Source organism: Aptenodytes patagonicus, chromosome 12, assembly GCF_965638725.1.
Source record: "Aptenodytes patagonicus chromosome 12, bAptPat1.pri.cur, whole genome shotgun sequence".
NCBI lineage: Eukaryota > Metazoa > Chordata > Aves > Sphenisciformes > Spheniscidae > Aptenodytes > Aptenodytes patagonicus.
Genome location: NC_134960.1, coordinates 6462378 through 6474792, shown reverse-complemented (window position 1 = coordinate 6474792; position 12415 = coordinate 6462378). Strand labels below are relative to the sequence as shown.

Here is a 12415-nt window from a genome sequence, read left to right as displayed (position 1 = left end):
ATTTTTAAAACATGTAGAATATTAATTAGTTGAAATTTTACATTTTTCTTCTCTGTTTTTAGAAGACCATTGATATAGAAATCTAATCTTTGTGAATCATGCAAGCTGGCAAGCACATCTGTATTTGCTTCAGTTTGAGAAAGCAGCGTTTATTAGGTGGCACTTAACAATATACTTAACTTTAGCATATGCTAATTTCATTGACTTGAGTGATCTTGCTTAGGAATAAAATAGGCAGAATTTGACCCTTGATATATAACACAAAAAATTAGGCATCTGCAGAAATGCCATGTTCCCAGTTTTTTTATTAGTTCTCATTCTGCTTAGCTGGTTAGACCCGTTAATGAACAGTCTGATTTGCGTATCACTGTCTACACAGACATACTTGTCTTTTTCCTTTGACTCTGATAGTTTCCTATCTGCTATACTGCAGAGTTTGATGAAAATTCGGCTGCTGTGAGAAACATGTGGCATTGACACTCCGCTATGACCTAATATCTGGCAGGTAGTCCTACGCATTTGCTGAGGAAGCTGTTATTCCTGAGTTTGCAATTCAGTGGCTTAAATTTGGAAAAATTAATACAGTGATGTGATAGTTTTTGTGGCTTCTTTTTACTTGGCACATTTCTCCTACCTATCATCTTTCTGTTGCTTTAGTACCAGCCTAACATAAGAATTTAAAAGCAGTGGTCTCTTTTTCAATACCTGAGAATCTGTTGTACACCTGTTTGTCTGAGCTATTTCTGACTAATATGCTGAATTATAAAGGACAAAAGAAAGAACCTGATGTTATGTTTTTTTGATGATGATAACAGGAAATATTAGGAAATAGGAACTATGCCTTTATAGAAGTAGCAGTTTTTGCTGGACTGAATTTTTGTCTCTCAAAATTCCCAGACCTTTCAGTCTTAAAAAGGGCAAAATTTATTTTGTATTACTTGCAGAAACACTATGTTGTGGAATAGGAAATAAAATACAGATTTTACATGTTTTTTTACATATTTGTTTACCCTGATGCATTCAATTTTTATCTTAATTTTGAAATGTTGTAACAAGGCATGGGATTATCTTAAAAAGAGCTCAGTCTGCTGATACCTCCACATTTGCAAAGAAACTTAAGAAACTCAACCTAGGAAACCTTATTTTAATATAGTTCTGAGTATACAGTTCATTACTGTCACCAAGACACTCAGGTTTAGTTTCACTTAAATGTCAGAAAATATTATTCAGATGTGGAAGACACCAAAGATCACAGCTAACTGGTATATTGAATCTTAATTAGCAAGGAGACCATATAAAACTCAGAAGCTTCTATGAACTAAGAAAACAACCCTGACATTCTCTGTTCGGCTCTGGGTATTTGTTGCTGACTTTGATCTCCAGTGATAATCTCCAAAGAGCTGTGATTCTGGCTCGCTTAAAAATTGGTTTTACATTCAAACTTTGCCTGTTAAGTCATTATTACCAAATAACTCTGGAGGGACTAGGACCTCATAAAAGGCACTTTATTTCCTATTATGAGAGTTAGAGATTAGGCAACAACATTACATAAACCAAAGCTTGTTTCTTCTCTGCAGCTCAGTTTACTTAGTGTTAAATATATTCTGTGCATTGAAACTGCATCCTGTTTTTTTTAACAATCAGCAGGTTTTGTGCAGGTCCCACTACATTTAGAAAATATCACAATATTTTAAAAAGATATAATAAACAAATAGTTGTGAAATGGATTAATGCATTATCCTTTGCTTGAGATAAGACCACAGTCCACATCATAGTTAACGGACTCATCTGGCAACTGGGGGAAAAAAAAAAGCTTTTTCTTCTAGCTTTTCTCCTTTGATATTTGTTCTTCACAGGATTATTTCTAATTAGATTGTTCCTTTTCCTAATCTTAGAAGGGACACACACAGTGAGTGAACAAGCAGACTTTGTAGCTTGTGCATCTGAACTGCAGCTAATAAAGTGCAGACTCTCTTGCTGAAATTGTAGCTAAATTTAAATTTTTAAGAAGTCCATTGTCACGACTAATTACACAATTTCCCTTTGTTATATGAGGACGTTATGGGAGCAATCTGTGAAAGACTCTGCATCAAACTTCAAATTATTTGGACTCTTATTATGGTAAAGTTTATGAATTTACAGTGTGACCTTGAAAAATACTTAAGGCACTCAGAATTCTGAGATGAGTTTAGCTTTTATTTGAGATGGCCATGTTAAATGTTATCACATACTTATGTTGTGATTTTATTGGCACCATATCACCTGTGTTATAAAAAAATTATTGGGATACCAGAATCTGTTTCTTGCTTCCTGACACTTCCAATGTTATGAAAACCAAAGCTGAAATCTCATATCAGAGAAGTTGGGAATATGCTCATGTTCATATTTAAACACAAAGCAACTCTAAGCCCATTTTCTCATTTCTACCTTGAATAAGTAAAAACCATTACTGGTATTTTCTAGGCAGGTAGCTACCAAAATCAATGAACTAGTATACAGGTTTGCATGAAGTGCTGCAGAAAAAATGCCCCAGGGAACCTTTCTGAGGTTTCTAAAGACCCTGTTGGTACGCATTCTGTTGAAATGTTATGTTGTGCTAGGACAAATGTGATTGGCATTCATTGGATGCTGAAAGTGATGCTTGGAGAGGATGAGATCAACTTATCATTATAAAGTTGGTTAGTTAACATTTTGGTTGGCTGTAGTATACAAAACTTGATTGTTTTGTGTTACTGAAGCTTATGTTTATCATGATGCAGGAATAGGTGTAGGAGATTTCAGTCAGTGATGAATTGGCATTTTTATGCAGAATGGAGCTGATACAAACTTCTAATTTTCAGTCTGTAGGAAGTTCTGAATTCCATGTTTTGTTTTTATCTCAGGATAGGAAGCAATGCACTTTCAAAAGCAAGTTCTTAATACAGCTTTGTTTAAACTGACACATTGCTGGACAAAAGTTGTCTATGATAGTGCAACATAGTTTTTCCAATGGCTGCTTTGCTATCTAAAACTTCATTCTAGTGTATTCTGGGCACCTTCAGATATGTAACTACGTAACTACATTACTTTGTCCTTTGGGAAACAAAGTAATACCATTGTCACAAAATATACAGGACATTATGAATACTGTTACTTTTCCTTCTAAGGTTTAGTAGCAAGGTTGCAAATAGTCCTTTTACCTTGGATTATTTATCACTTTCTACATTTTGGAGTATAGACTCCATTTCATGGCCCGATTCTTTTATTTTCATTGCCAGTTTTTCAACATTTGCAAGGAAAACATGTGGGAGTGTATATCTTGGATCATGACCCCACTCTGGTAGGTCTGCTCTAAAACGGAAAGAAAGTTCTTGTCCCAGAACTCATAATCTCTTTGTGAAGTTGTGCTGTGGCATCAGTTTGACAGAGAACGGTCAGTCACACTGTTCCTGTTATAGCTTAGCTGGATTATAGGTTATCAGTTTCTGTCTGGGCCCAGCTGTGTGTTCGCAAATCCTGCTGAAAGCTGCTGCCCCCTAGTATTTCTTTGATATATGGTTTGAATAACTGTGGCGGAGCAAGTAGAAATAAGTACTAATGATTTGCATTTCACTCAGCTCAGAGCAAACGCAGACTGGATACTCCAAAGGCCTCTAGAGAAGTGTAACATCACTGTTAAATGACTTACAGAAAGCTTTGTTAATTGTTTTCCAGTTATTCCAGGAGATTCTGAAAGAAGGTAAGAAATCACATTCTATGTGTTTGAGACCTCAGCCATTTCCATTGTCAGGGGAAGAGGCAAGCAGAGAAGATAGCAAGAGAAGACAATTGGTTCTTGATCAGAAAATGAAATTGCGTGATAAATACTTTTTGTGGTTTTTTAGTTCTGTGTCAATATTATAGCTCAGTAGTTTCACTTGGTAGTGCGTGGACTCTTAGTCTTCTGTGGACTATTCTAAGAATCGACAAAACCAACCTGTTGTAGTTATGCTGAAACTCGTTCTATTGGAGTCTACACCTCCATTGTGAAATGTTTCTATATATGGAAAAAAGCTGAAAACCATTATAACAAATCGATATTGGAATGTTATTAGTGGGAAGGGAGGGTTGGGAAGAGGGGCGCCTGTATGAGATAACAATGAAGAAGAGAAGAGAAAAGGACAAGTACATGGAAAAGAAAGCTAGGAACAAGCTCGACAAGGAGCTGGTAGTCCAAATCTGAGAAAAACCCAGAGGAAGAGTTCACGTAGGTCAATAGCATATATAGTAACTCTCTAACCTTGCTCTGTTAAAATGGTTTCGGTTAAAAAAAAAAAAAAGTCTTTGTAGATATGGCAGGACCAGATGACTTAAGAGGATGAAGGAAGGATGATACAAACAGTGTCTTTTGAATTTCAGTCTGAAAGTTAATATCCTATATGTGATATTTTGTGCCATCAACCAGCTGTTCAAATGTTCTTCAGCAGAAATCGTGGCTCTTGACACCTCATGGAATTTCATGCTGCTGTCCTTAGTGCTGGCTTTAACTACTCCTTGGGCTTTTTTGCCTGGCTTAGTTTTCTGCCACTGGCTGAACTGAATGAGCTTACAGAGGGGTTAGAAATACACCTGAGCCAGCACCAGTACAATGTTTGATTTTCTTAGATTATTAGAATAGCTGTAACACTTGAATTTTGCAAGAATTCCTGAACAAACTTTCAAAGACCCTTTTGAACTATGTAAGTCAGAAGTGTAATTGAGGGTGATTATCAAAGGAGAATGTATGCCTTTATTAATGGCTACCTGAGTTGTATGAAGATCTCGCTGCAGTCATTAGTCATGCTTTTCTTAATTGCAGACAGTTGCAAACAACTGTTTATTTGTATAGAATAAGTAAAGAATGGACCCTTAGACATTTTCATCATCTAACAATGAGTCTTCCATGAGGATCTACCACCAATACTTAACCAATATTTAACAGTATAGATTACTCCCTATTGACTTTGGTAAATACCAAGATGTTTTCATTTTCTTCAGGCAGTCTATTCTTGCTGTCAGTCATAAAATAGCTAGAATCACTACTATGCTTTCCAAACAGAGATCTGTGGGAAAGCTGTCTGTTTTATTGATACTTGGTAGAACTGAAATAGATTTCTCTCTGTATTTTTCTCTAATATGCTATGTTGTATGCATACATCATCAGCAAATCCCTGTTCTATGGAAGTAATCAGGAGAATGCAATAGAGGTGGTTCAGAGAAAGTTAATGCACCAGGATTATGGACAGTGTAACACTGTTGTAAAGGAATGCAACTTCTTAGACTTACAGAATTTAAACTTAATTAAACTAGTGACCGCATTGGATTCTTGTGATCCGATTCCAGCTAATGCCAGTCCATGTCACTCCGCTGAAATTGATAGCAAGTGCCTTGGGACAGATCTTCAGTTCAACTCAACCAGCCCAATTCCACTGAATTCCCTAGAACCGGCAGTTGCATCAGCTGTAGAGTGGCCCATTTGTGTGGCTCTATTAACGATCTGTTGTCTCTGCGCTTCCTTTTCACAATGATAACAAAATGGTACAGTGCTTTAAAGTTAACCACATCAGTCTGCAAGATTGCAATCTTATAAACCACAAGCGGTGAGTTAGCCAACACATTAAATACAATTATGTATGTAATATTTGGTTGGCTGTACTATGTATTAGATGAAGAAATATAGCATGCACTTCACCTATTTTTTTGAGGCTTATATAGTTTGAATAACAGTTTTGACAAAAGAAAATTGGTTATAAACCAGACGTAGTTATAGGCCAAAATACATGGTAAAAGACACCACGTTGTTTCGATTATGGGTTTTTACTTGAGAGGTTAAAAAAGATTGTTGATCTTGTAGTCTTCAACTTCTGTTTATCTGGATCAGACTTCATGTGCTTATATAGATTAAAATGATTTTATATGTTTTTTAAAAAAATAAAATAATTCCTTTCTTAAATGCTTCCTATATAATTGGATAGCGTGACTTATTTTTATGGTGGGAAATAGAAACAAGAAGAGAAAAGAAGCTAGATGTGCTGACTTCTATGAAATTTTTGTTGCTAAGGCAATGATTTACATTAATTTATAATACATTTTTATCAGTGAACATTATTTAAAAATTTTTAACCGTCATTCCGTGGCACTATACAGCAAATACTGTAATTCCTCTGGCAGTCACTGTTATTTCAACTGTACATTAATTCAGCTGTACTCAACAGGTTTTGATAAGAGTGTAGTATTGTATGCATGGTGATTTTCCCAAACATGCTGACACATTCATTCACTGATCTGTGTCTCAGCTTCTCACAGGGTGCTGTAAGAATAAACGTCTATGAAATGTTGATGGACATTCATCAGTTGTCGTGATGACCATAGACTGTTATTGATAGACAATTATCTATGTTGTAAACTTAAAGAAGATTTGATACTCATCACTGTTTATCATACTTATATGTTAGGACTGAAGAGGCATAGTATCTCTACCATCTGTTTGTGCTAGAACTCAAACTTTGAAAGTAAGATCAGTGAGAAGTTTTTCAATGACCATTTTTAATGGTAGGATGAGTTTTCAATCAATTTTTTTTGTGACTATTGATTATCTTCTGGTTCTCGTTGATAAATATTAGGGGAATGGAAATAGTATTTGTTCAACTGGTGTGCAGGAAGTGTCATCTGGCACATCCAAGTGGCTCTTAGGTGGTAGATGCTTATAATTACACAAGAGTTACATTAACTTAATTGTACTTTATTTAAGGAACAGTGTAAAATGCAAATACTTTGTCAACTGCCTTCCAAGGAAGAGGAAATGTAGGGCATGTAATAATATGTTACATTCAGAAATCCATAGAAACATGGCTTTTCATTACAGGCTTTGTTTTCCTACTATTGATAAATTAATTTTTTATCTTCTAATTTCTGCTTTTTATTTTGTCTATATTTATAGAAGAGGTCATTCACTTGTAGCCTGTTACTGCTGACTCTTACCTTCAAGAACAGATTATTGACCATTTGCTAGCACCTTTAGTATTATAAAACCTTTTTTTGAGTTTGCTGTTGGTGAAGAAGCCATTCAAAAATAATTTTAGTAGGGTTGGCTAAAGCCCATAAGTCACATGCTATTTTAGCTTTTTATCTTACTGAATTCGGGAGGTGAAAGTGACATAGTAATGAAAAGTCAAAAGGGGGAGAAGTGGATCAATATATTGCTAAATTCTTATTGAAATTCTCATGCTTAGACTGTTCTGGGCGGTTTTATTTCTGCTTAACATTTGCTGAGTAAAAGTCATTGCCCTAGAGATGCAAGATTTATTGACACACAGAGATGAAAATGATTAGCTAAAAGGTTTCTGCACGAAGAGAATCAAAATCAGCTGAAACACTACAGGGTGGCTCATATACAGGAGGCTGAGCTATCTCAAAGAAGTTATTAATGTTCAAAGCTAAAAGCTGAGCTTGTTAGTATTATACCAATTGTTTATTCTTTGCTTCCTTTGCAGGGACCCTAAAATCCTGAAAAAAGCTTTCATTTATATATATAGGTTTATATATTCTATACACACACACACGCACACTTTGCTTGTTAGGGTTCATAAAGACATTATTATATTTTCATAGATTTGTTTTCTAATTAAGTACATGTTGGTTTATTTGCAGATGCCAGCTTTTCAAGAATTGACTTTATGGAATGTTCCTGCAGTCATGACACAGGTAAAGCTCTATGACAATATATTCTGATTCATTAGGAATCATGCTCACTCATTTTCCATTTGATTTCATATGCCACAAACTAGGTGTATTGGTATACGTATTTAGCTTTTCAAACATCTGAAAGATGTTAGTGTGATTTGGCTTACAGTGCATGTGAGCCTGCCAGAAGTACTAGGCAGAACTTCTGCTTTTTGGCCTATTGAAGAGCAGGTTGTGTCTTCAGACTTGACTTTCTCTTCACTTTGTACAGGCAGAGTATAGCAAAGCCTTCACTTTGTATAGGCAGAGTATTGCAAAGCCTGGAAAGTTTAATTGTCACATAGATCAAATTGAAATACAGTGTGGTTCGGTGCTCTCAGATGTCAAATATAGGGAAAAATTCATTCTCTAACTAGGTGACATTCAAAAGAATTTACTAATCTTACTAATGCCGCTTACAATTCCAGCATCACTACACTTTTAGGGATAAACTCCAGTAGGCCACACCTTTGCTTCCTTCATCCAGCTGCTGAATGGACAGTCATCCTTACACATGGTCCTGAACGAAATTTGTGGTAGTCTATAAGAACACGCTGTGTTCCCACCCTAGCGTGCCAGCACAGATGCTGCACGGGTGCCTCCTCTTGTTGCGGAGGCTGGGATAAGCACAGAAGGTGCTTGAAGCTGTGTTAGTGTCCTGGTGGTCCTCAGAATCAGAACTGGGTTTCAGGAAGGAGACGTCTTGCTGTTCAGCTTGTCTTGACCAAAGGATAGGGCTTTGTACATCTTACTGTTTCTTCTTATTAAATCTGGAATGTTCTAAGCAAAAACTACTAAATAAAAAAGATTAAATACAACTCACAATTCAGAGAAAATGAGATGAGAGATTACTGAGCACCAGACAAACCTGGAAGTATTGAATAATTATGTATATTGTTGCAGGAAATGTTGTATGAAATTTAGTTATAGGTTTCATGCAGGTTTTAAAGCTCTGAGCAGGTTTTATTTTCAAATAGAAATGATTAAATATGATTTTTCAATACTTTTACATGATTAATGTAACAGGCTGATCTTTGTTTGAATACATCATAAATACCATCCACATTGGTGTGCTATATATGGAGAGTTTTATTGCTGCAGCACTTTATGAAATTATTCTTTGGGAAATTATAGATAGTCAATGAATAATTCAAGGGAAAGAATAAAACAAAATCTAATAAACTCTGTGTATGATTGAACTTTGACATTATTACAGTAATGTGTATATACAAACCTTGCTGTTATTCTGGAAAAATGATTCAAGTAGAACTTGATTTTTATAAGAAGAGATGTTTTCACACTTAACTTGTCTGAGAAGAAAAGTGGTAATTATTAACTAATTGGTAACCTGAACACAAATCATACTTTCTTCTGTTTCCAGAGAAGTAAAGAGCAAAAGATATAAAAGATAAATTGTTGAGGAAAAACTGGATTTTTGCCAGGGATTCCAATCATTATAACAATTTCTGGGAGTCTGAAAATACTCCTGTAAATCAGAAAATGAAAAACCTTGAGGAAAGGCATGTCTTACAGGATTATAACAAAATTTCTGTGCTAGGCACAAATAAGTCAGAGCAACAGACATGGCAGCAGGTACAGAATGGCCCAGCTGGAATGAGAAACAGGAGTAGTATCACTACTAAAAGCAACTGTACCCTTTTCTCCCTTTGCTACTTTGGAGTTAAAGGGGTGAGGCAGAGGTGGTTACAACAGGTAGGCAATGGGAAGAATGGCATGGTTTTGACTGAGCTGGGAAAAATGGGGGCAAGTAATGAGAGAGACTGAGGAGGTATCATATTTATGTTTTCTTTCTTCTTGTGTGTACAGCTGCAACACTCAGTTTCCTATCTATACTAAATTACTGGGCTATGAAAAATAGTTCATAAACGCTCTAATGCATGCTTTAGGCTGGTATGATAGAGTCCCTGTCACTAACATCTTGTATAACTCCTTACAGGAGGGTTGGGTAACTAGAAAGGGCATGTAAGTGTACACCCAAAAGCTTAGGAGTAGCTTTCACATCTTTTTACAATCTCGCAGCCATAAACGAAAAGGGAGCAGGGCAAGAGAGGGGCATCTCCTCCTCCAGAGGGTTAAAGCCTAGTTAGCACCAGACTCCTGCTCTGAACTGCCCTCAGGATTTTGTGCTCTCTCCCTCCTAACTGCACAGGTGTCCTGTAGAGACTGACCTCCTAGCTTAGTATAGAGGTGATATGAATGCCTTATAGTACCTTCATGTCATGCAAGCTTTGACTTTGGAGACAGTTTTAGGCAAAAAGGCCCATCAATGGTCCTTGAGCCTGGGAAAAGGACTGAGTCAAAATCAAGCCCACCCTGTATTTCAAACAGCTACAGCAGTTTCATACTCTCCATGTTAAAAAATAAAGTCCTATGGCTCCCCTCCCAGCAATTTCCTACAAATATACACAATTTTTCTATTTTATTTGGTATATAACATGGCATCACTTCTTCAGTGGCTGTAAATCAAAGTAACACCATTGATTTTAGTAGGAGCATATGAATTTACTCCAACTGGTGGTCTTGTGATTAACTTCAGTGGTCCCAGAGAGATTTATGTTAACTGGAGATCTAATCCACTGATTTCAGTGGAGCTGTCCAACTTACTCCAGGTGGAGAGCTGCCTAGCTCCTACTACTATTTCTTTCAAATCTGTTAAAAAAAAAGATGACAGGACACAGAAGAAAAAAAATTATGAGCTTGATGTGTTGATGGCTGTCATGGAGTTTCCTTAAGATGAACTGATCTTTAGGTTTAGAACCGAGTCTCGCTTTCTCCTTACTGTAGATCCCCAGCTCTTAAGTTTGTCCCTAACTTGAAGTAAATGAACAATCTGACTGAAGCTGAGTTAGACATCGACTATAGTACCGTGATGCTGTTAAAGTCCCTCTGCTGAAGACAGTTGACACACTAAAACTAATGTAATGAGAGTAGAATCAAGCCTTTTTCTGTTTGTGTTTCCTTTTATTAGAAAAGGAAAAAAAAATAAAAAAGGGAATGGTGAAAAATCAGGTAAGTAGTATTCTCATTTGTCTGGAAAAGTCATGAGTACTTCTTTGGAATTGCCTCCTGGTTTGTTATGAAACTCCAAAATTTTTATTTTTAGTTTATTTTCATGACTAAGCAGAGTTTCACAAATACGGAAATTTGTAAGTGTGTCGGAATTGACGTGCACTAATTTTTGTTCTTTCCCCTGTTCAGTTTGAGGATCTGCATGTTGATGTATTTCTTTTGAATTAATGTTTATTTCAGTAAGCTGAGGGAATTGTTATGATTATTATGAAAGGGCCTGGTGTATATGTATATGAAATGCAGTGAAGTAGGAGAAAGGAACTAATTTGCTGTTGGAATTCGAGGATAAGTTATCTTGGCCAAATCTTCTAGGTAAATATTATTTCATATATCAGACCTGCTTCCTCCTTGTCTTAATGAATTATTGTATGGTAAATTTGTGTAAGGGAAATTGATTTGGAACACCAACATTAGTTTAATCACAGTCACCTTATATGTTACTGGAATATTTTCAGTTACAAGAAGTGTAAAATGCGTCCACCTTATTTTTAAGGAATCTAGGGAAACAATTGTTGTCCTTGTTGTCGATGAGTGATGGCTGGATGTTTTAAAACTCCTCTCTGCAAGAAAATTTGGGTTATTGTCTAGTCTAGGCCATCCTTCGTCTGCAGAGAAACATATAGTTCTTCTTAAAGAATTTTCAACAGTTTTTCTATTGTGTTGGGATAAGTAGCAAGAAACAGTGAACAGAGAGTATTCATGAGGCAACGCTGCAGTTGGATTTGGTCAATTTAAAAAGAGGGAAACTACCTGTGATCATACCAAATTCAGTAGCATTGATAGCAGGTTTGAGTGAGATCGATACTCTTCATAGAGACCAGCTGTATGTATTAAAAAGGTATTAAATAAATTTTTAATGAAAAAATTATATATACATGGATCAAGTTCCTCAATATTTGAGAATAATGTACATAATCAATCTGTTTCCTTCCTATTTTTTCCTAATTCATAGGAGGGAAACTGAGGCAGAGAAATGACAGGAGTTAGTTTGTGGTGTACCTACTTATCAGGAAACTCTGAATTAAAGTTTCTTTTGCGAAGTCATCTAGTGTGCAGTTTCTGAGAGTAAAAGTAATTTGAATACTGAGAAAAAGACTTAAATATTTATTAGGCATCTCTCTTAAAATCATAGAATCACAGAATCATAGAATCATTGAGGTTGGAAAAGACCTCTAAGATCATCGAGTCCAACTGTCGACCCAACACCACCAGGCCCACTAAACCATGTCCCTAAGCGCCACATCTACACGTCTTTTAAATACTTCCAGGGATGATGACTCAACCACTTCCCTGGGCAGCCTGTTCCAATGTTTAACCACTCTTTCAGTAAAGAAATTTTTCCTCATGCCCAAATGTTTAAATGGGCTCTTGAAATGATGTTGGGTTATGAGAGGTGGCTGATTACTGTTAACTAGTGAGCTATGATGGGTCAGATAAAATAAAGTTACTGTGATCAGCTGAAGATCCAGGTTTCAAAGTGCAACTATTTTTTATTTCACTTTATTTTGCTTGCAAGGATTTTACTTTGATAAACTGCTTAGGAATGTGGTGTTAGGAGACTTGGTTCTTTAGTTATAATATAGGGAAGGTGCATCTTTTTTGTTCG

General features: G+C 36.1%; 1 protein-coding gene across 3 annotated transcripts in view; it reads left to right on the top strand.

Moving 5' to 3' along the window:
• The window catches only part of ADAMTS2 (ADAM metallopeptidase with thrombospondin type 1 motif 2), a 266308-nt gene that overhangs the window by 14442 nt on the left and 239451 nt on the right, over window positions 1-12415 (top strand). For all 3 annotated transcript variants that reach the window (XM_076350335.1, XM_076350339.1, XM_076350338.1), the window contains exon 2: window positions 7648-7701. In XM_076350335.1, coding sequence (XP_076206450.1) covers window positions 7648-7701 — 54 coding nt within the window. The remainder of the gene's footprint in view (window positions 1-7647; window positions 7702-12415) is intronic.